The sequence below is a fragment of the Alligator mississippiensis genome, chromosome 1 (assembly GCF_030867095.1).
Source record: "Alligator mississippiensis isolate rAllMis1 chromosome 1, rAllMis1, whole genome shotgun sequence".
In the NCBI taxonomy this organism is placed as follows: Eukaryota; Metazoa; Chordata; order Crocodylia; family Alligatoridae; genus Alligator; species Alligator mississippiensis.
In genome coordinates this window covers 28,890,597-28,915,582 of record NC_081824.1, presented here as the reverse complement: position 1 = coordinate 28,915,582, position 24,986 = coordinate 28,890,597, and the positions used below count along the sequence as shown (strand labels likewise).

The following is a 24,986-nucleotide window of genomic DNA, read 5'->3' as shown; positions in this document are numbered from 1 at the left end:
GAATTCAAGTTGTTTAATAAGCACTCACCTTCTTGAGCTTCTTTCAGTTTATTATTCAGCTCTTCCTTCTCATTAGCAAGATTAGCCACATCACTAGTTAGTGTCCTATTGGCTTCTTCCAACTAAAAGGAAAACAAAGAATATAGTTACCACACGTTACCACACAACTACCACCACTCCCAGCAGCAGATCAATGGGTTCCATGAAGTGACTTATAGCAAAGGCCAGGAATAAGAGGAAGAGAGGTCCTGGAGCAAGACAAGGAAAAAGAGCAGAGAAGAACAGATTACCAAGTGGAGGTGAGCAGAAGAAGGTGGTGGAGAGTCGAGGGGAGGGAGGAAAGAAAGGGAAGCATAAGAAACTTCTTGTCAGACTAAGTGATATGGAAAAGGAATAATGGAAGAGCTAGGCAAAGTCCAGAAGCAAACAGAGGGCATGTATAATGACAGCTGCCCAGAGAGACTTGATGGAGTTCAAAACAATGAGAAGGTGAAGGCTGAAATGTTAAGAAAAACTGAGAGCTTAGAACCAAGAAGAGCAGAAGGGAATTCATCACAGCTACTGCAAACCATAGCAATGGAAGGGAACTGAAAACAGAACAATTACTGAAACCCACATAAAGGCAGAGGATGGATCAGAGCACAAACAGGTGAAGAGAGCCAAGGATAACCATGTATGGAAGTGTATTTTTTTGCAAAACAAGGCCTTATTCCATAGAGTTAAACAGGAGAGGACTGCATTTAAGACCAACAGGGACAGAAGTCCAGATTGAAAGAGTCTGACTAATCAGAGGTAATTCACACTTCATAGGTAGGAAGGAGGGAAGAGGCAGATTTTGAACAGTTGTCTTAGAGACAGAGAGAGAACACTGAACTTGTACACAGGGATCTACCCAAATCCAGGAGGAAGCCGGCCGATTTTGCGGGCAGATCATGGGGTGGCTGGCTGCCATTTTCATGAGTTTATCACAGCAAGCCCCCTGCCCCCCCCCTCCCCCAATTGGCCGAGAGGGATGAGGAGGGAGCCAGCAGTACTCATGGTCGCTGCTGAGGCCTAGCTGTGCAGCCTGCCAGAGGGGTAGGGGGCTGCAGAATTTAAAGCGAGCCCAAGATGGCTGTTGCCCCCACCCCTCGCCACTGATTCATTGCAAGGGCTGTCTATCATAAGGCTCTGCCCCTCGAGGCTGACTGGCCAGGAGGGCAGGCCATCATGTGGCCCCACCCCTCACTGCCAATTGGTGGAGGGGGTGGGGCCACATGACAGGCAGCCCTTACAACCAATCAGCAGCAAAGGGTAGGGGCAGCAGCCATCTCAGGCTCCCCTTCATGCCAGCAGCTGCCTCCCCCTGGCCGACTGCACAGCAGCAGCTATGAGTATTGCTGGCTCCCTCTGTGACAACAGCACTATTTGTGTGGAAATGTGCATCTCAAAATATAGTTTTATGGAAATAAATGTATTACCCTTTGGTACTTTACAATAAAGCACCAAATTTGTCTAACATTATTTTCGAGGGATTCTTCTAAATTAGGTTTATAAACATGATTTCCAATTTAATCCTTGAAAACCTATACAAAACAGGAGTATATTAAGCCATGATAAAAGCCTTAACAAAACAGGATATACCATTGCATGCACTTCTCCCCTGCACAAACTTCTCAGGAAGGAGGCTGAGAGAGGAAACAACCTGTGACAGAAGTTAGGCACATTACTTAACATCTTGCTGGAAGGTGGTGGGATCCTATAGTGATGAGTGCAGCGTAGAGTCTATATAGAGTAGAATGCCCTTAAAAACCTTCCTCTCCAAAGAGATCCTTTTTATTTAGGTTTTTATACACCTAGAATGGAAAGCCTAACAAAACTTTGATTAAATGAACATGGACTGGACCAATTATATGTAGATTTTGTTTTATATATTTGGTTTGGTCTCCACAAGTCCACAGAATAGAAAACTGTATTTTTTCAGCCAAATACAGGAAGTATGCAAACCACACATACTAAGGAATATTTGCTATGATTTTAAAACTTCATTCAAACATAGGAAGGCATGTAATGGTTTTACCCCTTCTCCTGCCACCGTGTTCATATAGAGTTTACTTCTAACTCTTCTAAGCACCAGAAACAATTCAAGCTGTGTGTTTCTGTAAACATACTTGAAATACATATTTGAATTTGTTAAAAATAAAGAATTTCTAGCACACACAAAAAAACAACTACAGAAGTTATTGTGCAAATTACTTACAGAAGCTATGGTAGCATCTTTTTCAGTAAGCTCCTGTTTATGCCTAGCCATCATTTCTTTAATCTCCAGCTCTTTCATGATCTTCTCTTTTTCCAAATCAGAATATTGCTCTTCAGCAATGGAACGAGCAAGTTGCTCTGAATCAGCTTTTGTCAAAGTGATCTCAAGCTGAGCAGCCAAGGAGTCTCTGCAAATGATAAGTAGTTATTCAGAAACCATTTTTTAAAACAAGTTAAGCATTCTGGTTTTCTGTACGTTTAATAGTACAGCCCATAAACCCTCACCTCTCATCTTGTAACTCTTGTATCTTTTGCTGTATTTCTTTACAGAGTTTAGTTTTTTCTTCACATTCTTCTTTTAGCTCTCGAACCTGTGTCTTATACAAGGTCTAGATTTAAAAAAAAAAAAAAAAAAGAGAGAGAAAGAGAAAGGAAATGACTTGCATATTGTAGCTGAAAGAGACCAGACCTTGAGGTCCCCCATGCTGGGGAGAGGCTGGGGCTGCTGCCCAGCCAGGCAGTGGATGGGGCTTGGGGCCAGGGGCTGCAATGCAGGGTCACAGGACCCTGGAGGGGAGCGGGACAGGGCCACAGGCAGCTTGTTCAGGGGTGGATTGGGTGGGCTCCCCACTGCTGTGTGCACTCCCAGGGGGCAGGGAGGACTCGTGCTCCCTAGATCTGTGTGTGGGGCATGGGTGGGCTGCCCGCTGTGGGTTTGGGTTCCCACCCTGCTGCCCTCCCCTAGGGCCTCTGCAGCCCCGCATGCGAGACCCGGCACTGCAGGGAACAACAGAGCCACGCAGGGATCTCCTTGCCGCTGCAAGCTCCCACACTGCACTGGCAATGCATCCTCCAGGCATGGGGGCAGCAGGGGAAGCAGTGCAGGGTTGTGCCACTCACTGCAGCCTCGCATGCAGAGGATGTGTCGCCAGGGCAGCATGGAGCTTGCAGCGGCAAGCAGCTTTCCTGTGCAGCCGCAAGCTGCCCTGCAGGGCCATGTCGCACCCACCAGGTTGTGGAGGCCCTGGGGGAGGTCAGCAGGGCAGGAGCCCAAGCCCACAGCCATGCCCACCCCATACACAGACCTGGGGGGTGCAAGTCTCCCCTGCCCTGGCAATGTGTCCTCCACATGCAAGGCTGCAGTGATCAGCACAACCCCGTGATGCTTCCCCTCACACACAGAGGATGCATTGCCAGGACAGCACAGAGCTCACCGTGGCAAGGAGATCCCCATGCAGCTCTGCTGTTCCCTGCAGTGCCAGGTCACACATGCTGGGCTGCAGAGGCCCCACAGGAGAGCAGCAAGGAAGGAACCCGAGCCCGCACCTACCCCGGGGGCATATCTGGGGAGTGCGGGTCCTTGTTGCCCTCCAGAAGTGCACGCAGCAGTGGGCAGCTGGCTCCCCCAACCTGCGCCTGCAGCAGGCAGGCAGCAGGCAGCGTGGGGTTAGGGGGAGCCGGGCTCCGTGCTCTGCTCCACTGCAGCAGCTGCAGCCTCCTGCCAGGGGCAGACAACTACAGACCCAGATCCCTGGTCCTGTAGCCCTGCCAGTTGGGGCCCCCTCCAGCAAGTCTGATGAGGGGCAAGGGGCACCGAGGGAGGGGGTGTAGAATGTAGGGGAGCTTTTATTTTAATCATGGATTTGGGGTTATCAGAGAATTTGCAATTTTTCTTATCAGGGAAAACCAGGATCCCGGATTATGAGACTTGAAAAACCTGAGCAAATGTTTAAACTATTGATTAGTAAGATCAAAGGAAAAATTAGTTAGTATTTTCCTCTGAACATCCAATGGGAGGAATGGACCCTTTGCAAGAGCAGGGACATTTCTTGTGTTCCCCAGTACAAGCTCTTCCCCTTTCTTCTTTAGGCTACTCATCACTTGCAATCAAATCAAGTCTCCCAGAAGAGAAGCCAGGGTTGGGGGCACTGATCTGGACACAGGTGACTAAAGAAAGATAACAAGCAGCCCTTTTCAACTCTACATTTATAAAAAAAGAGCTAAAGCCTAATGCTCTGGGGGAAATGTGAAAGATGATATGGTCCTTAAAGAATGGAAAGGGGTAATCAATAATACATACTGAGAAATATTGTTCAGCTTCAAGCTGGTCTTGAAGCTCTTTCATTTGTCCATCTGCATCTTGACGTTCCCTGTAAAGTCAAAAACAATTCTTTTAAGAACAGTGTTTGCGCTTTTATGAGTGTGTACATACACATATAGATAAACTGTATCCCTGTCTTACTATTCCCTTACTAAGGTATGGTCCACATCAAATCCTGAGGATTTTACTGGTCATTAGCAAGGTTTTTTTTCTTTTCAACATATACAGCTGTGGATACAGCTTTCTCCTCTCTTTAGGGATTAGTTAGTGATCAGTCAAACTATTCCATGGTTTTGCCAGAAAGAGAACTAAAGCAAACAATTAACATCTCTCATTCTCATGTTTACACTGATGTTTGAGGGGTTTCCCCATGCGAACTGAAGGGCAAGGCACGAAAGTGCTACATGTCCAATTTGTGGTGCCATACAAACAAGCCACAAAGATATTCCACATTTTTGGGGAATAACTTTGTGGCTGCTTTGATATTTTATGGCTACATAAATCAGATGAATGTGTAACACTGACTGTTTACAGTGTGATTAATACTTTAATTGCACCATAATTGTAACATGTGCCAGAGGCCCAATAAGTCAACACCCTTTTGTGCTACGGTGAAGTTCCTGTTTCTGCCAGGAACAGTTTTGTGATACATCTACCAAATTTTTAGCTCAGCAAAATGCTCATCTGGTCACTCAACTTATAGCACTAACAAGGGAGTTTGTAACATTACAAATATAACATTTAACCATGGCCAAAGATGATTCGTTTGAAGTCATGCCAGAGCCAGGAATAGAAATGAGCCTTCTCTGGCACCTTGCTAACTTTGCTTTTTCAGTCACAAGGCTGTTCTTGATCTACTACAAATTGATAACTATAGTAACTACAAAAGGTATCAATTAATATACAAAACATCACCAAAGATGTTGGTCTTCTTATTTTAGCATCATTTTAAGGATTCCTTTCAGATTAGGGGTACCTAATTAATATTAGTAAAATATTTACTTTAAAGATGCAAGACATTCTAAGTACTTTAAAGAGCTAACATAACTCATATACTAAGACTCAGTCTATTTAAATACTCTTTTACACACAATCTATACATATGATCTCTGAACTATTTAGCTGAAAATTCAGCAGACTTGTGTTACCATTTTTAAAGTCTTATTCCAGTGTAACCTTTCAGGGACAGTTAATGTCAACCAGCTTTCCATTTCATTCAACTTGCAGTGTTCCCTTATGCACTCATGTCTATTTTTGGAAAACAGCATTTAGATTAGCTTACTACTTAATATAAAGGTTTATCCTTGAATCCCTCCCTACATGTGGTTATGAAATTATTTTCTATTTCCTAGCTACTTGTGGTAGAAATTATGACCTCAATCCTATTCAGCCTCTAAGGGCTGGCCCTTAAACGGTTTGTAAGTGTTGAAATCTCCAAATGCAATCCTACTCCACCCATTCAGAGTCCCTGGAAAACCCAGCCAAATACAAACTGCTCTTGAAAACTTCCAAGGATGGAGATTCCACAATTTCTCTAGGTAGCCTATTCTAATGCTTGATCACTCTCATGTTCGGAAAGTTTCTCCTAATCTCCAACCTAAATTTCCCATGCTGAAACTTGAGGACATTGCTCTTAACCCTAGACCCTATGGCCACAGAGAAAAGCCATTCTCTATCCTCTATAAAACTGCCCTTCAGGTATTTAAAGACTTATCAAATCCCCTCTCAGTCTTCTCTTCTTCAGACTGAATAACCCTAGTTCTTTTAGCCCAGAGGTGGGCAAAATGTAGCCTGCAGGCTGCATGCAGCCCGCCAGGCCATTTGGTCTGGCCCACGGGGCCCCTAAAAAATTTAGAAAATTAATATCTATCTGTCCCCGGCTGCCTGTCATGCAGCCCTCGCTGGTTGCCAAAACTCAGTAAGAGGCCCTCCACCCAAAACAACTGCCTGCCTCTGTTTTAGCCTGCCCTCATAAGTCTTGCCTTCCAAGTCCCTAATCATTTTTACTGCTCTGCACTGAATTCTTTCCAATCTGTACGCAACCTTCTTGAAGTGTGGGTCACAACACTGGACACAGTACTCCAGGTAAGACCATGTTAGCACTTGAATAAAGTGCAAGAATCACATCCCCTGATTTGCAATGACGTATCTGCTAATACAACCCAGTATGCTGTTGGCTTTTTTTTGCAATAAGGCCACTCTGTTGCCTTATATACAGTCTATAGTCTATTGTAACTCCATCTTGTTTGTTCTTTGTACAAATCTTGCATTCCTTTACACTTGGGGCCTATCCATTTAACAAAAAGAATAGAGGAAGCCCTCAGACCTCTCCTGTATCTCAGGTGTTAGCAATATTTTGCTACCAAGGGCCACTGATTGCAACTCAACCCTGTCATGGGTTGCAAATGTTTGTTCCCTCTCTGCTGGTAATATATAAAGGGTTAAATTGGGGGTGTCAGACAAAAACAAGAGAGAGGGCTGGGCAGTCAGCAGATGTTGCTGATTTTAGTCTATTCCTCTGCAGGTGGAAGGACACTGGGGACATCCTCTTTGCTGCTCAGGATGCTGCAGGCAGAGGGAATAGACCAAAAGTAGTAAGCAATAGGACCCTGGAGAAGCCTTTTCTATTGCTCAGACCTTGCCACAGGCCAGATATGATCTCTTAGCAGCCCAGGTGTGGTCCATGGTAGATGAGTCGTAACTTGGTAGTTAAGCCATTTTCCTGACAAGTGGTAGAATGGGAATAGCATATCCCATAGGTAGTCCACTACACAACAAGCTCCAGAGGCACATAATGCTGCCTGCTGCCAGAATAGGAAAGCTATGCACCTCTGCAGGCAAAAAAGGATCAGCATCTGGAGGCAAACTAGGCTGTCACAAAGAATGAGAACACTCTGCGTCTCCCTGGGCAGAAAAGGATCACTCTCCTGAGGCGAGATGCACATTTCAATATCTAAAAGATGGAATAGGAGCTGAGCTTCTCGCTTATTATGCAGCTATACTGTGCCCAACTCACTGGGGACTGATGTCATCAGGCTATTAAGTACCTCTGTAATACAACAAATAGCAAACAGCAATTATTTGTAATTATTAGATTCAACACCGCAGGAAAGTATATTAATAGAGTCAATTCTATATGGCAAATATTTAAAATAAATATGGTTCTAAATTTTTGCAGAAAATGAAAGTACATTAGTGTCTCTACAAAAAACCCAAAAAGATATTTTGGTGCAATTCTGCTTACTTGCGGAGTTCATTATTTTGCTTTTCCAAGCTCAGTTTGATTTCCAGGAGATGGTTATTCTCTTGTTTTAGCTGCTTTTCTGACATTTTTAATGAGTTGACTTGTTGCGTTTGCATCTTTAAGTCATTCTGTGTGAGGCAGCGTTTCTGTGTTTCCTGTTCTATTTTTAATGTTAAGTTTTTGATCTGCAAAACAAATCAATTCTTATTTGTACCTAGAGGAATTTACAACCCATGTAGCAAAGTGAGACTTAAAACAGTATTTATATTTGTATGATGGTCAACTTTTTAAAAATACATTATTGCACATAATGCAGATGTCCTTTTTGAAAGCAAAGGATCGATCAATTCTAAATGCAAAGAAAAAAAACAAGCTCTTTGCCCCAGCATTACACAATTTTAGATTCTATATGAAAAACTCTTCCAAAATTTGAGTGCTCAGAAAAATAACGCTTAAACTAGGAGGAAGTTTTCCCACCAGTGCAGATATTTTTACTGTTATTTTAAGTAGCAAATATTTATAGATACTGCCCGAAATTAAGAGCCATAACTAAACTGAGCACTAATACAAGCTTTTCAATCATCAAAAAGGTTCCATATCAGACTACTGATACAAATATAACTTACTTCTTCATTTAATTTATCCTTTTGCTTCAGGAGTTCATTTATTTTCTGCTGTGATTGTTTGAGATCACAGTCCAACATTGAACATCGCTTCTCAACTTCTAACATGCAGTTTTCTACTTTTTGCTTTGAAACTCTTTCTTCCAAGAGTTTCTTTTCCATTTCTGTGAAATAAGATCATTACGGTTAAGTCAATGCAAGTTGTGAGCATTCAACATTTCTAAAAAATCGGGACCCTTGGTTAGGTTCCTAACTGTGGCCAAATGTAAAAACCTCGTGTCTCTTCAGTTTAAAATATTGTGGGGTGTTTTGGCATTAAAGGTGAAATGAAGTATTAATTAAATTGATAATTAAGGATGTATATGCCTTTAAAACGAAAGAGGGGTTTTTATAAAACTGGCACAAAATACTGGTCGGTTAGCTCACAGCTGAAAGGATGAATTGAAAAGCTTTTTCAGAATGTCTCATAAACCTCCACCTGATTGTCAGCTATTTTCTACTTTTCTGCTCCAGGACAAGTTCCAGCTCATCTGCAACCCAACCTCGGTCTTAGAACCTGATTTTTTTTTTAAAAGTGTTCTCTTTGCTACATACACACTGCCCAAACTTTTTCATATGCTGTCTTTTGCTATCCTAGTTTGGAATCAACTGTAGACTATAATTTCAACTGTCCAGCAATCTGTTGTATTATCTGAACTGCATGTTACTACTGAATCATCATTATTCTTGCTTTCTGAATACCTGCAAGCCTAGGCTCAAATTTTTTTTATTCACATTCTTGGTTTTTCAAACTAATGCACTGGCTTACAACTAAAAGGGGTAAGAAAGCTGTTCTTATCACAAATTGACTGAATGATCACTGATATTTGCACACATTGTCCTCATAGCTTAACATTATGTATACATTTGATTTCACTAAAGATGTAAAATGTGTAAGTTAAAAGGTTTTTAGACACCCTGATGATGAGCATAGTTTAAGAAAGAAAATATTAAAACAGAGCTAGCTGCATCATCTTCAAACTTTCAATTAAAAATACTGTTTGGAGTTCTTTTTCACTTTGCCAAGTTAACTGGGCTTAATTTTTTCATGCTGCATTTCTGCTTCATGCTGCATTTTCCCCCCAGCCAAAATAAATCAGAACCATTTCCAGGAACAGGGCAAGAGAAAAAAGACATCTTTTGTCCATATTAAAAAAACCTAACAAACTGGTTTTGGGGGGTTTTTTAGCTTTGCAGCCCTAAGTTTTGGAGCTTGAACCTGAAATTTGACAAGGAGCTTGCCTTTTTGAGAGACACGTCTTGTCATACACAAAAAAAAAATCCCCCCACCTTCCCTCCTATCCTGAAAAATGCAGTTCATATAAGCAGTTCCTCCTTCAGGAAGCTGTAACATTAAAGCCAGGAAAACAGCCCCACAACAGCTGTGGTCAATCAGGATAACTTCAAAGAATGTATTGGAGGTGCTTGTGAAGAGAAAGTGGATGAAGAGTTTTCAGTTTTCTGGTATTAAGCGGATATATTTTATCTGGTCATCAATTTCTGCATATAATGTACTGTTTGTTCTCCAGAAGTTCCCACACAACCTTGGTGGAGCATCCATAAGAAGGACTTCAAGACCAATAGCAAACAACAGGGTGGTGCTGGCAACATGAAAAGTGGGACAAGATTGTACATGATATGTGAAAAATAAAAAGTCAGTTACAGTTGCTGTTCCTTTTCAATGAGTGCAGTTGCTTTGAAATGAGCAGATGGTATACATCAGTGGTCTCCAACCTTTAAGTAGGAGATAATCTTTGGCAATTAAAAGCAACCCAAGATCTTCTGTGCACCACTGTACCCCCCCACCCACCCCCCAGCAGGTTAGTCTGTGGGGAAGGAAGGGGATGCAGATCAAGGCAGAGCAAGAAAAAACTTATTTGAGGGCACGCCTCCCCAGCAGGTAAGTCCCACTCGGCTGGGCCCCACTCAACTTACCCCTGCTCCTGCCTCTGCGGCACTGTCCCTCACCGTGGGGCCCTCAATCTAACTCCCACCCCTCCCCTCCCCAACAGATTGACCTGCTGGACTGGGGCACGCGCATGAACGCACACAGGCACTCAGCCCTCCACCCCAGCCTCGGATCAACTCCAAGAGGCTCTGAGATCTACTGCAAGAGGCTCCAAGATTTACTGGTGCATTGAGATCCACTGGTTGGTAACTGCTGGTGTACATCCACAGGCTGTATGATGGATATTTAAAATCACCAGTGGAAACAAACAAGTGGAAAAATGGCAGAAGTGCAGGGTATGGCCACTCAGTGTTTGGAGACTTAGAAATGTTCATTTTTGTCATTTACCCTTTCTTATCATAATGTAGTATATTGCTGTTGATCAGTAACTCCTAGGCCCCATTTAACATAATACACACACCTTTCATGGCTTCTGATTTTGCTTCTTCAATAGATTCATAAATCTTATTTTTGTCTGCTAATCGTGCTTTTGTAGCTTTATGTTCAGCTTCTTCCTGTTCCAAGTTCTGTTGCAAAACTTTGAATTTGTATGTCATGTCTATTTCCATGTTGTTCTTCTCCTGTTAAAAGTACAGGAAAAAGGAACTGACTTATTTGACAAAACAACTGTATATCACGCTAAGGTAAAAACAATGTATGGATAATAACAATGTAGAGCTCAATTGAAATGCTGGATGGTTTATTAACAGTAGAACCCAACCTACACTAAAGGAGCTGACATGTTAATGTCTGAATCCCACAGTTGTGTTTTTTTACGTGGATACAATGAGGCTCTGCACAATTCCCATTTCCATACAGTTGTGTTAATACACTGGGAACAGTTTAGTTGTCTTTAAAATAAAGCAAAATATAATATAACACAAGATTGTACAGCACTATAGTTTCCCATGGTTCTTTACAAAGGTTGAAAATAAGATGGTTGCCAGTAAGAATCCCAGAGAAAAGGAAGAGTGAGGAAAAAAGCAATAATGCCTATGCTACAGCAAGTGAAAAAATGTTGAGAATTTTAAATAGGGACTACAATGTTAACTTTGGTGTGTTTTCAGTCTGCATGACAGAACACTAAGTTAATCCATAAAACTATAAAAATTTAACTGATAAAAAGAAAATAAAAATTATATTGTCATTACAATATTCTGTGAAAAATGCAGCAATAGATTGCTGGCCTGAATAATGAAAAAGTTAGTCAATTTTTACACCAGATTTAATTTTAATTTCTCAAGGTGTTGCCAATAATATTGACAAAGAAAGGTAAACTTCCAAGTGGGACACAGAAGTTCAGATTTTACTAGACGGATTCATTCATTCAAACAGGAAAAAAGGGCCAAAGAAAGAAACAAGAAAATATCTGTAATTTGAAATAGGTTTTCCTTTGGTGGATTAACAAAAGGGGAAAAGGTGATGAAGTGTACTATATGCATACTTATATATTTCTTTCCCTGCTGAAAATAAATTCCCACAATATGCATTTGACTAATAAGGACATTTTAATTGCCATACACTGGGACTTTTTAATGTAGTTTATCTGTGTACTAGGAGAAAAGTAATGTAACTTGTTGGTGGTAGGGAGGAGAGTTCAAAAGTAGCATCCACCACTGTGTCGGCTGACCATACTGCCACAGCAGCAGCTGGTGCTGCCCAGTGATTAATGGCTGCCCTGATTGCAGAACCGCCCTGCTATGCCTCTTTATGAGAATAAATTGAATGTATTTCTCTATCTTAAGGTGAAATATATTGATTAATGGCACCTGGTGAAAATTCTTTAAAGAGCAGCAAATGAAGGAAAAGAGAAACCAATTAACATATAAGTAGCAATGCAGGCTGATCAAATTTGGCACCTGAAGATGCCATTTTACCTTCCATAATGCAATCCAGTTATACGTGATGTTTTAAGCAAGTAGTTACCTTTTCCAAATCTGTAAGCTTCTCCTCCAATTGCCTCTTCTCCATTTCCATTTTGGCTAGTGTGCTCTTTCCAGTTTTTACTTCTTCTTCCAGGCCAGATATTCGACCTAAAAATGTTCAAAACATCAACTAGCCAGAAATAAAGAGTAAAACTGCTTCACAACTAACCTATTACAATTTATCAGTTAAGAAATTGTAGCTATTAAAAAATGTCCATTTTCTAGTTGATTGGAAGTTCTTAGCAACACTTTGTATTGACATGATGTTTCCCCCTCTCAAAATTTCAGCTTGTACATCTTACTAAATTAGTTACAAAACCCATTTCAAATAATGCCACTAAAACCTGTTGCACTTCTGAAACTTGAATCAATGCATAATTTCAGGCGTATCTGTTGAAGTACCTTGCAGATCGCTAATAATCTCAGATCCATGGCTTCGATCTCGTCTTTCTGATTCTAAAGCTGACTGAAGATTGAGGAAGTCCTTCTCAAGTTTGAGTTTAGCATTCTCTAGCATGCAGTGTTTATCTTGCAGTTCACGATTATTAGCTTCCAACTGCTGGATCTGTTTTGTACTTTCTGTCTGATTCTTCCTTAACCTGGCTGCAGTATCAGACTCTGTACGTAGCAAAGCATTTGCTTCATCCAGCTAAGGGTTCACAAAAACAAATTCCAGGCAATTAAAATTTAAAACTATGACAAGTATCTGTTAATCAACATGTTATATATCAAAGAAACAAGACAAAGAATGAAGTGATTTTAATATGACATTACTAAACCAAAGTGTAAGGAGTAATTTAAATTCTTAAAGAATTAAACATAAATCTCATGTAGAGTTCATATGCTAAGGACTTCAATCCTGAACTTCAATAACTTATTCTTGTGATTATAAAGTAACTCACATACTCAAATATAACTTGCCTGTCTTTGTAACTGATTGATTTTCTCATTTGATATTTGAGAGTTCTGATTTCTCTTTTTCAAATCTTCAAGCTGGTCTTTCAAACTGTTCACTGTAAAATAAATAAATAAATAAACACAATAAAATTTTATATAGATATATATATATATATATATAGAGAGAGAGAGAGAGAGAGAGAGAGAGAGAGAGAGAGAGAGAGAGAGAGCGAGCAGTGACCTCTACCATATTGATTAAAATGCCTTTAAAAAAAACTGATCCTTACAAACAACTTAGATATTTTATGTTAAAAGAATTCCCTTATATCCTTTTTTAGATTCTGCTCCATATACCTTCATTTTCCAAATTGCGTTTTTTATCTGCTTCATATTCCGCTTTCCTCTGATACTCTGCATTCTTGTGCTGAAGAAGTGCCTTCTCTCTTTCTAGGAGTCTTAATGAAGATTCTACATTCTTCCTTGAGGTTACCTGGAAATATTTATATAATTAAGTTAAAAACAAAAGAGCCATAGCTACACAGAAAATTGCTTTAAAGAACAGCTCATGGATTCCAATTAACTTACAAACAAACAAATGTGTATTGCATCTGTTTCCTATAAACATGTGGCATAATATTTCACAGCTGTTCTGGCAGTTGCATACAAACACAACAGGCAACAGAGAAATAACTATAGTAATAAAATGTTATTTCTGATGGGTCTGGATCCTTCAAAAGATCAGTAATGGAGGAGGTCCAACCTGAGCATGTCTTAGTAACAGCATTTGGCTGCTGACCTCTATCTGAAGGCTTTCAGTAGTTTAGAGTCAATTAATTTGGTGGTCTCTATCTAGTTTCTAGGGAACAAGCATGTACTGAACAAAGAACATCAGCAAAAATAAATGTGAAATTTCAGGAGAAATTATTAAATGGGCATGTACAGCTTAGCTGTAATGGCCCCTCCAGAGGTGGTCCCAACATATTTGTACTGAACCAGAGGAATGCTTGAATTGCTGCAACCTGTACAAGGATCTGTTCTATGGAAAGAGAATTTCTGCCTACACTGTTATTACTCCTGCATCTTAAACTGCTATTAACTTCATAAGAATTTAAATGCTACTTTGTCCTCCAAAGTAGTGGGGTAGCATAGAAGTCATCATACTCTCCTTTCACCAAGATATTACAATATGGGCAACTTCTTATGCTAATGGTACTGTTATAGTTCCACTGTTACTTAATTGCAAAACTGTATCCCCAGGAAAAGAAAAAGAAAAGTAAATACTTCACACATGCACTTAAATCAAAAAAAATACATCAATTTACCTCTTCATCTAGTTCTTTCACAATCTTCTCTAAACGAGCATTAGTAGACCTAAAGAATTTGAAAATAAATATAGGAAAAAAAGCATCAGTTATAATAAAAAACAGAATAATATGGATGTTCTTGTGTATTTTGTATAGTTGATACTGTTTTAGATAAGCAACAGAAGGATACAGGGGAAAAAATCATCATTTGAATAAAAGAGGTAACCTCATCTAAAAAGATGAAAAAAGGGTGGCAGAAGTCAGATTACTTAATTTTTTTCAAATGAAGTCTGTTTTTTGAAGCTGGGACCCTTAAAATACACTTTATTGAATTTGAAGTTTTCAAATAGGAAAACTATTGAAGTGTTTATTAGTGGAGCAAGTAAGACACTGAAACATTCTTACCTGTACTTCAGTTCTAATTCATCTTTGGCCTGTGCTTCATTGTTGAGCTGCTCTTCTAACTTGTTTAGCTTTTTTTGAAACTGCAAATTGTCAGAAAAAGCATGGCCAACATGTAAAATACTGGACCATAAAAATGAGTCTAGATCAGTTAAAGAAACAGGATGGATAAGCAATGAAAACTGAGTACCACCATGCAGATAAATAAAAATTCTCAAGCAGTCACAACCTCTAGACTGAGAAATAAAAATACATTTCTGCAAAATATTAACTTGATCCTTCATGAAGATATCCATAGTAACAAAACTTGTTGCATGTAGTATTAAAATAAATCTAACCACCACAGAATTATATGCCGCAGATGGTAAGCCACAAAAAGTTCTACAGAAAAAGAATGTTGTTTCTGGCCGCTGCCTTTATTCTTTCTAACCTCAGCCCTCTGGATCAGATTCTTTGGATTCTCCAAGTAAGCTAAATAAGGCATATGATCAAAATGGATGACATTTTAAGAATACCACTGAGCATGCTCAGAGGGTTTACCTTATGAAAAAAGGTGAAAATATTTAGGACAACATTTGCCTAATGTCCCTATAACATTTGGGAAAACACAGTATAGCCAGCATCAAACATTAAAAAAATAAAACAAATACAAATAAAAAATAAAATAGAAATAAAATAATCATCATCATTAGTCAGTCCTGCAAAACATGTTAAATTGATTTCAAACGACTTCAGAGAATCATTGTCTGTTGTGCTTTTGGACACTGAAGGTTCATTCTTTCCAACTTCTCGGGAACCATGAGGGCTAGAATTTTTTTTTTTTAATGAGGTGTGTCATGGTCATGGTTACAAGACTCTAGAAATGGAGGCTTTACAACAGCTATGAAATATTGGGAGATTTGTAAGAAAGAGTTGACAGAACTGAATATAGTTTTTTACTAAACTGAAATCTTCAAGTCAGAAATATATTTGCTGTTTTTCAATCTAGAACTGAACAGATGGTGTGGATGTTGCACTATAAACACCACTGAAGAATTCAGCTGAGACAGCATGCTATCTTCAATATCTATAACTTATTTTAAAAAGGAAACACAAAACCTCCTAATGTGTGCATTAATGGCCTAGATAACCTTCACATAAATTTTTTGGACTTGCCTGCATGTATCCTGAGATTCTTTGTAGCTTTTAAGTTTAAAAAAATATATATTAAAAAAAATAAATAAATAATTAAAAAAAAAATCAGCAGATTGACAAAATGTTTAGTTAATGAACAAAGTCTGGGAAACACCCTTCTTGTCAACACGGTGGCAGAAAGGGATCTTGGAGTCATTGCTGACTCCTGGCTAAGTCCCAACATCATCACTTCAAGAGGGATGTGGCTAAGCTTGAGAGGGTCCAGAGGAGGGCCACTCACATGGTGAAGGGGCAGTGGGGCAGGCCCTGCAAGGAGAGGCTAAAGGGCCTAACCTATTCAGCCTCCACAAGAGAAGGCTGAGAGGAGATCTAGTGGCTGTTTACAAACTCACCGGGGAGCCAGCGAGAATTGTGGGAGGCTCTGTTCCCCTGGGTACCACCCGGGGTTACTAGGAATAACGTCCACAAATTGTTAGAAATAAGGTTCAGGCTGGACATCAGGAGACATTACTTTACAGTTAGGGCTGCCAGGCTCTGGAATGGGCTCCCAAATGAGGTGGTACTCTCTCCTACCTTGGGGGTCTTCAAGAGGAGGCTGGACAGATATTTGGCTGGGGTGATATGACCCGGGCACCCATTCCTGCCTGGGGCAGCGGGTCAGACCTGATGATCTGTTTAGGTCCCTTCCGACCCTAAGCACTATGAAACTATGAAAGTCCTTTATTATTTAGTCACAGGTATTAAGATTACTAGTGTATAGCTTACTTATTTTGATGCATAAAATTTCGAACTTGGATAAACTCTCCTGTACTAACAGTTTTATGCTTACAAGTGTTCTTTCACACATGTGAATGAAAATGAACTTTCATGTTCTTGACAAATTAGTAATGAATCACTTGTATAAAATTTGGAGATAAAAATCACAAACTTCCCTTAAAAATATATTTTGTGATGAAGAGTGTTACACATTAATTTGCAAAAGAAAAAATAAACTAGCTGCCAAATAAGAACTGAAAAAAGTGTTCACTCACATATTCAGTTTTATAGAGTAGTATTTTATACTTCTTCATAAATGCAATTTTAAAAATTGTTTATTCACAGACTGCTCTTTTTACCATTAAACACTTAACCTAGTTAAGTTGTTACAATATAATTTCATGCTAACACAAATAACGTAGCTACCTTCATTTCTTCCATAATTCAAGATACTGGACCTACCTCTTTGCTGTCCTGTAAAAGGAAAAATAGACATATTTTTATTGGCAAGAATTAAAATGACAAAAAACAAAAAACATTTCCTGCACACCTAACTCGAGTGTCATTACTCTTAATAAAATTTCACATTTTAACATACTTATTTTATACTTTGAAGAAATTTAATGGGAGCCTTATGCTGTAATTATAAGGCAAACAAATATTTGTAAATCTATTGTGATAACTTCCATAGGAAAACACATTTTCAAGACGGACCTAGACATATACAACCCTTGCAGTCATTTCTACAAATGTTATTAATTCCACTATATTTTAATTTCTAACTGAAACTATTATCCTTCTGTCTAAAATATACACTATTGAATAACTACTTGTAAATACAGACAAATAGACTAAAATTAAGCAAAACAATCTACATACAATATTCATACAATATTCACTCCTGAATGCAAGCCTTTTCTTAACAGACAGCAGAATAATTCAAACAGATATTAAAGCACTTGCCTCATTTTTGCTAAGTTGCATGGATTCATTTTCTCTACAAGACTGAGGATAGTCACTTAACAACCTGTTAAAAAAAACCAAAAACTAACTGTTATTCATGTTTTCAACAACTCTGGCAACCAAACCAATCAACTCATTTTAATCAATTCACTCAGGCCTTAATCTCTCCTGGGCTAGTCTTAGAATAAGGCCAGTTTTTTCAGTACAAGTTCTCTTCCTTTTCATTTGAATGCTCTCTTGACTAAAGGGAATGTTCAGACTTTTTCAGTTCAATGCAAGGTTACAATGAATATTTACAACAGTTGCATAATGACAAACATGATGATATATACAATTACAAATTAAAGAGAGACAGCTTTTACACAATATGCCTTAGGTGAATACTCTTTCCAAAATTACTACTCCAAGAAAAGTGAGCTATAACCAGTCTAGATGTTAAAACACAAAAGCAGTTAAAATACTATAAATTTGCAGCATGTAGACACCAATGTCTAATCACATAAGTATCAAGTATTCCCTCCCCACCAAATCAGAATGTTTTGATAAATACTACTTAAACTCTGCATTTCAACACGAGGCACGTACTAATTATGGTACACTATACATAAATCAATTGTATATTTACAGCAAAAAGAGGAGGATGTAATAAGAATCTTCAAATATGTTTCTAAGGATGCATATTTTAATGTCACATACAAATTGTCTCTGTAGTAGGTAAATCCTATAAAAGGCAGCTGGTTTCCCACAAAGGCTTTGGGAATTGGAAAGGTTTCCACATCTCCTTTGTCATCCTCAATGTCATCAAAATTACTGCTGTCTATGTCACTGCTAAGTTCAGGTACCACAGGAGCAGCAGCTACAAAGAGGGAGAAAAAGTCAGTTTCATAATAAAAATTCCACATCCCTAGTTGTAAATCCCCCCCCAAACCCAAAACATTTTATAATGCAATATAAACTGTGGTTTATAGTAGCTTGCTATACTATTCCATGTAGTAGACCAAATATTATGTATTATTAAAGATTCATTTCTTTGCAATGCCACATATGACCAAATATTTTTAAAGGCTCTAGAAACAAAAGCTCAACAAAAATGTATCAGCTTGCTAAGGCATGCAGGTTTTAATGAAAAAGCATACATTTTTAAAACATCTACATTTTTGGTCAGGGACTAAATCCCAGTCATTGTTTAAGTATTTTAATAAGTTTCAGCAAATGTTGGATTAAAGTAGTTATGATCAAACTGGTAAATAAGCAGTTGATTTTATCTATGGCAACTGAATTCAAACTGCCTTAAACTATATACATAAAGTAGTATACTTAGAGAATGTTAATTTATAAGATAATGGGACTTTTACCTTTAGGAGGTAGGCAAGTTAAGATAAGTAGAACTGAATATATGCATATTTGTAAAAATACTAAAAGCTCAAAGAAATAAACACAGTACATTGCAGCATGGAAATGTGTATTTATAATAATTATGCTTTTAGTATAAACAGGAATGACCAGTTTAAAAAACAAAACAAAAAGTTGCTTATGCAAAACTCTGGTAAACAGAAAAAAATACTTTACAAATAAAACACTAACTTTACAAAAATGTTGTCTTTTTCATTTTTAATTACACATTTAATGTATTAGGAATTGGTTTATGCAAATATAGAACATGATAAAAAAAAATAAAGTTTTAGTTAAACTACTTACTCTCTCGAATATTCTCCCAGTTCCACTGATCACTCTCAAAGAAAGGGTGCTGTTTAATTTCTTCTACCCCATTCCTCCCAAGTCGCACCTCCCTAAACATAGCAATTAACCCAAATTTCAGGTTAGGAAAAACATCACTTCTTTTTGTTTAATTAACAGTTGTCTTCATGTAAAATGGCACAGAAATTTTAAAGCAAATGTTAAAGTGAGAGCAGTTGGTGAATGCTAACCTGAATTACATTAATAACCAATTGATTTCTCATACAAAGTGTCCCCAGTTTCTTAGGAGGCACTCTCCCTGCTAGTACTCAGTTTGCAGTCTGCCACGTGGGGAGTAAAGCATTTTTCCACTGAGAGTCTGTGTAGAAAGGGAGCACACAGGCACAAAGTTTTAAACGAAAAAAAATATCAACTGAAAACTTACAGAATCTGCCAAACCACACAATAAACCTTAGGACGCAAATGAAAGGAGGTTTGGCTTAGTATACAGAACAGTTATTCAAGCCCCACTAAAATAAATATTTAAAAAATTTTCTCGTCTTCTACTAAAAAAACAACCCTTACACATCTTTTGATTACACTCGCTATGAAGTCAACAAATGGTAAAGTTTTAAGAGCAACAACAACAATTCTAGGTCTTTACATAAAGACCGTCTTCTAGAGCGGTCTATAAGAACAGAAAAACAACTTGTATTCTAGAACTAATATGCCACACAAGAGATGAGCATTCCTTCTTGTCACTTTAAGTGCTTCAGTAGTGATCATCCACTACAGAAAGAGGGCATCTGTTTTAAATAAATCCCTTGAACACCACATTTTAATATAAACAGGAAGACATACACACGTGGGGGAAGTACTCCTGGCCACATTTACAGTATTAAACTCTTCTCATATATCCCCTCTCTACCCTTCAACCATTCCTTGGATGCAAAGAAGGAAAAAAATCCTACTAAAACAGTTTTCTCATGAATGGTACTTCTTTAGCAGCACACTTACTCAACAGGCTACACAAATGCCCTTTGAAATGCAAAACTAAGTTTAACTGGCATGTACTTTAAAAACATATATATTTTTAAAAATCAATCATTTCACAAGGTTATTGGGCAAGGTTCTCTACTGAAATTCTGGTCAGTGAAGGACAGTATGACATCTGGAAGCTCCCAGTTGACTCTGCATGGTCTAGTCCAGTCTCTTTAAACAGTCTGGGGGTTCTCTAGCATATGCCAATAAGGAATCAGCTAGCAAAGCACATGAGTGTGTATGTATGTACATTTGGTGGGGTGGAAGGAGGGAGTGGAAACAATTTAGTATCTGCCAGCTTAATGTCAACAACAAGCTCCCCTTGTTCAATGGGAAATCTCTCTTGGCAGTTTATATCCAGAACAATTGCCCCTTTCTGGTTCATTATCTATATTTGCAAATTCATACGTCAAAGAGGTTAAAATAATGATTTTTTTTTAAAAAAAGCTGTATAACTCAAGAAAGAAAACCCAACTGTATAAAACTCTTCACTTTTGGACACAAGTACCACTGAGCCTGCTAGATGTCGTCGACATGAAGTGGACAGATATACAAACCCAAAACCAGTTTAAAGCAGCTAGGAACTCTTCAAAAGTTTACCTGGAAAATCAGGTGCTCTTTCAAACCAACATACTGTGAACTGGGTACATGCTTTGTGTGGACACCAAGGCTTCTGTGACATTGGGCTGGTCAGACCCCAAGGCACCCCACACTCCTTACCCCCTTTAAGTGCTACAACTAGCTGCTCTAATATATGACCAGAATTCTACTGTGCCCTCTCATTTGTTGGCATTTAAAAAAAATGAGGTACTTTGCACTGCTTGTTCAATAAACAGTTATTTGACAACCAGCTGTGAACTCATTTTCTACTTAACTGTGTTCCCTTGTTATCACCCCTTGGCTTTGGCAACCCCACCCTGCCAGCCACCCCAAATCACGCCGCAGACTTCAGTCAACTGCACTACTGAAATATACCGAACTCGAGTTTAGGAGAGAAGGGCAAGAAGAAAGTGAAAGTACCCCCAGCCGCAAGTCATTCATCCCCTCAAATGCCCAAAGCATGGGTGCAAGCACTCCTCCTCCACCCCCCCTGTGAGGCATGCTAGACTGGGTCCTCACTCCTACTCCCTGGTGTTGGAGCCACAGCACTGAAAAAGTGATACTTCTACCTGGTATGCATGGTCACTCTGTGTGAATACCTCTGACCCATGACAACCGTGAACCAATTCCCAATCAATGACATTTGGAAATGGTTCAATTATTACATGTCACTTAGTCTGAAGCAAATTATTAAATAGAGGATGAGCGGCAAAGATGTTTTCTGCAGTTTTTTTACTTCAAAGGACACTGCTTCTCCACTCAGCCAGGGCACATCAGTGAATACTGATCAGTAGCTGTTTATTGTGGCCCTGTCTTCACAGAAGGCTGAAGAATCTAACCCTCTGAAGTGTCTGGTTCTAGTGTGTTTTTCATAGTTATGCAGTGTACAGTATTTAATGAATGAAAGTCAGATTGTAAGTTACCATATTTAAGACCTTTTTGTAGCAGGGATTTTTATTAAGTCTGAACACTGCACTGAAGTTGGGACTTGAGGTTTTTAATTGCAAAACTGTTCCATAGAAGGAGGTGCCAGAACTGCTCAGAGAATCACTGATTTTACCTACACAATGTGCAAAGCTTGCAAAAAAAGCCAGCAACTATGAAGCAGAGGTAGGCTTAACTTCTCAGAAAATGAAGGTGATTTGGGGAGTACAATTAAGAGAAGTAGCCATTATGTCTAAAATAGATATTGTACCAAAATAGTACACACACATACCTGTCAGTTAAAAAGGCACAGATGAGATTCTTTGCGTGCTTAGAGATTTCCACTTCTTCTGAGAAAACTAGTGAGTTTTTGTGATCCATGATTTTACTGTATGTTCCTACTAATGAGTCTGCATAAAATGGAGTATCACCTAAAATTTAAAAAAATTAATTGGCAAGATTTATTTTAACAGAAATCTTAAACAGACCAATATGCAAGTGGAAGTGTGAATGCACTTTTATTCTGTAAAGCAGTTCTTTAAAAATGAGACTGATCCCACATTCACTGCATCTCAGTTAAAAACAAAACAAAACTAAAGCCAGTCAAGTCTACAATGGAGAGCAAAGTGTTGGCCCAGAATCAACCAAGATTTTTCCACATTGCACATCACTGCTAGTCCTGAAGTTGCTGCACACTATATTGTCTTTTGTCACAATTACATAGTTCCTTTATGTCTGCTGATTATACCCTCAGTGATACCTCTAAATCCACCAACTTCAAGAGGCTTGCACAGGTATAACTGATTTCACCAAAGAGAGAACACGCATTCTGATTAAATGAATACAATCAGTTCTGACCTGGAAAGGTTAAAAACCCCAAGAACTCTTCCTACAAATTAGTATATATATTAACATTTAAATCTACTATAAATTCCTAATGAATACTATTTTGGTTCTGCGCAGATTTCATGGTCAACCACTCTTCCCCTCTTATCCTCCTTCCTTCTATTTTTCTAGCACCCTGAAAAGAGACTAGTATTAAGAACATTCTTCATTAACTTTACCTGGAACTGGTAAACTAAAGCATCCAGAAGCATCCACTCCTCCAGCTAACAATTTGTACTTCAAATCTCATCATTAAAATTTCATTTACTGAAGCACCTTTGTTGTGAGTTGCATCCCCAAAAGATTTCTTGCATTATTTAGCACAGACAATAACAAATTGAAAAAAATAGAGAGAAAGCAGTTGAGAAGTAGAGGTAAGAGAATAGATAGTTAATAGGAGTTGTTAAAGAGAAAACTTTAAACCAATTTGTGCAAACTAGAATCAAGCAGATTTCAATTAAGAGAAGGAATGGAAGGCAACATAGTAAAAAACTGAGAGGCTTCTGCAAGTCCGCTGGAGTTTCAAAAGCAAAATGAGTAATTTTGAGTTGGATTCTGGAATCAATGAGGTGGCTCTGGAGTTTTTTTTAGGATGGGAATGACATAGCTGCTTCTCTCACATAGTATAGGCACCCTCTGCATGCACTGAAGTCTGAACACTGCACTGAAGTTGGGACTTGAGTTTTTTAATTGGAAGAAGGAATCTGCCCCAGTCAAAGCAAGGCAAGATGAAAACATGAATGAAGATTTCAGCAAAATGGCATTCAGCCCATATTACAGACACTGAAGGCACACTTGCATACAATGCAAACATGAGAAGAATAGTTCAGAACCAAGTACGACATCAATTGTGTATTTTGTTGGGTGCCAAAGACACTGCTAATGATCTTACTTGGTGGAAATCACTTTTTTAAACATTTAATTTACTGAAGTTAAACTGCAGCTCAATATAAGGGGAGATGGTGCACAAGACACATTAAAGGTGACAAAGCTGGGCATAGTTTAGTATAATTATAGTAAAAACACACAAACTACCCGGACATCTGCTGGGAGACGCAGACAGCAAGGTCCCATCGCTCACGCAGGTTTCTAACTTGTGTACAGGACCTCCACCTGACACAGGAGGTGTATGGTCCCACTAGGGGGAATGTCATACTGGATCTGGTATTGGCAACGGGAGATGACATGATAGGGGACCTCCAAATCGGTAGCTATCTGGGAGACAGTGATCACCTTATGATAGAATTCAACATAAGACGGCGAGTGGGTAAGGTAACTAGTAGGGTGAAAGTGCTAGACTTTAGGAAAGCTGATCTCATTGCACTCAGGCGATTAGTCAAGGAAGCACTGCAGAGTAGGAGTTTTGATGGGATGGGTGCCCAAGAAGGGTGGCTGTGCCTAAAGGAAACGATCCTTTGGGCACAAAGCAAGACGATCCCCGAGCGAGGCAAAAGAGGGAAAGGGGCCAGGAGGCTTCCATGGCTGACCAGAGAAATCCAGGGCAGCCTAAGGGCCAAAAGGGGAGCACATAAAAAGTGGAAACAGGGTGAGATCACTAAAGATGAATATACCTCCTCTGCTCGTGCTTGTAGGGAGGCAGTTAGGCGGGCCAAAGCTACCATGGAGCTGAGGATGGCAACCCAAGTAAAGGACAACAAGAAATTGTTTTTTAGATACATAGGGAGTAAAAGGAAGGCCCAGGGAGGAATAGGACCCCTGCTAAACGGGCAGAAGCAATTGGTGACAGATAGAGGGGACAAGGCTGAACTCCTCAACGAGTTCTTTGCCTCAGTGTTCCTAAGCGAGGGGCACGACAAGTCTCTCACTGGGGTTGTAGAGAGGCAGCAGCAAGGCGCCAGACTTCCATGCGTAGATCCTGAGGTGGTGCAGAGTCATTTGGAAGAACTGGATGCCTTTAAATCGGCAGGCCCGGATGGGCTCCATCCGAGGGTGCTGAAGGCACTGGCCGACGTCATTGCAGAGCCACTGGCGGGAATATTCAAATGCTCGTGGCGCACGGGCCAAGTCCCGGAGGACTGGAAAAGGGCTAACGTGGTCCCCATTTTCAAAAAGGGGAGGAAGGAGGACCCGGGCAACTATAGGCCGGTCAGTCTCACCTCCATCCTTGGTAAAGTATTTGAAAAAATTATCAAGGCTCACATTTGTGAGAGCCCGGCAGGACAAATTATGCTGAGGGGAAACCAGCATGGGTTTGTGGCGGGCAGATCGTGCCTGACCAACCTAGTCTCTTTCTATGACCAGGTTACGAAACGCCTGGACACAGG

The 24,986-nt window shown here is 39.4% G+C and overlaps 1 protein-coding gene across 1 annotated transcript in view; it reads right to left on the bottom strand.

Moving 5' to 3' along the window:
- ROCK2 (Rho associated coiled-coil containing protein kinase 2) overlaps window positions 1–24,986 on the bottom strand; it is a 165,975-nt gene that overhangs the window by 25,783 nt on the left and 115,206 nt on the right. Inside the window, exons 7-24 of the mRNA XM_059729599.1 lie at window positions 22,109–22,247; window positions 19,273–19,364; window positions 18,271–18,430; window positions 17,575–17,638; window positions 17,074–17,085; window positions 14,725–14,804; window positions 14,338–14,386; window positions 13,370–13,505; window positions 13,040–13,131; window positions 12,521–12,767; window positions 12,120–12,226; window positions 10,615–10,774; window positions 8,210–8,370; window positions 7,584–7,768; window positions 4,319–4,388; window positions 2,524–2,627; window positions 2,240–2,426; window positions 29–122 (exon numbers count right to left, since the gene is read on the bottom strand). Coding sequence (XP_059585582.1) covers window positions 29–122; window positions 2,240–2,426; window positions 2,524–2,627; window positions 4,319–4,388; window positions 7,584–7,768; window positions 8,210–8,370; window positions 10,615–10,774; window positions 12,120–12,226; window positions 12,521–12,767; window positions 13,040–13,131; window positions 13,370–13,505; window positions 14,338–14,386; window positions 14,725–14,804; window positions 17,074–17,085; window positions 17,575–17,638; window positions 18,271–18,430; window positions 19,273–19,364; window positions 22,109–22,247 — 2,139 coding nt within the window. The remainder of the gene's footprint in view (window positions 1–28; window positions 123–2,239; window positions 2,427–2,523; window positions 2,628–4,318; window positions 4,389–7,583; window positions 7,769–8,209; window positions 8,371–10,614; window positions 10,775–12,119; window positions 12,227–12,520; window positions 12,768–13,039; window positions 13,132–13,369; window positions 13,506–14,337; window positions 14,387–14,724; window positions 14,805–17,073; window positions 17,086–17,574; window positions 17,639–18,270; window positions 18,431–19,272; window positions 19,365–22,108; window positions 22,248–24,986) is intronic.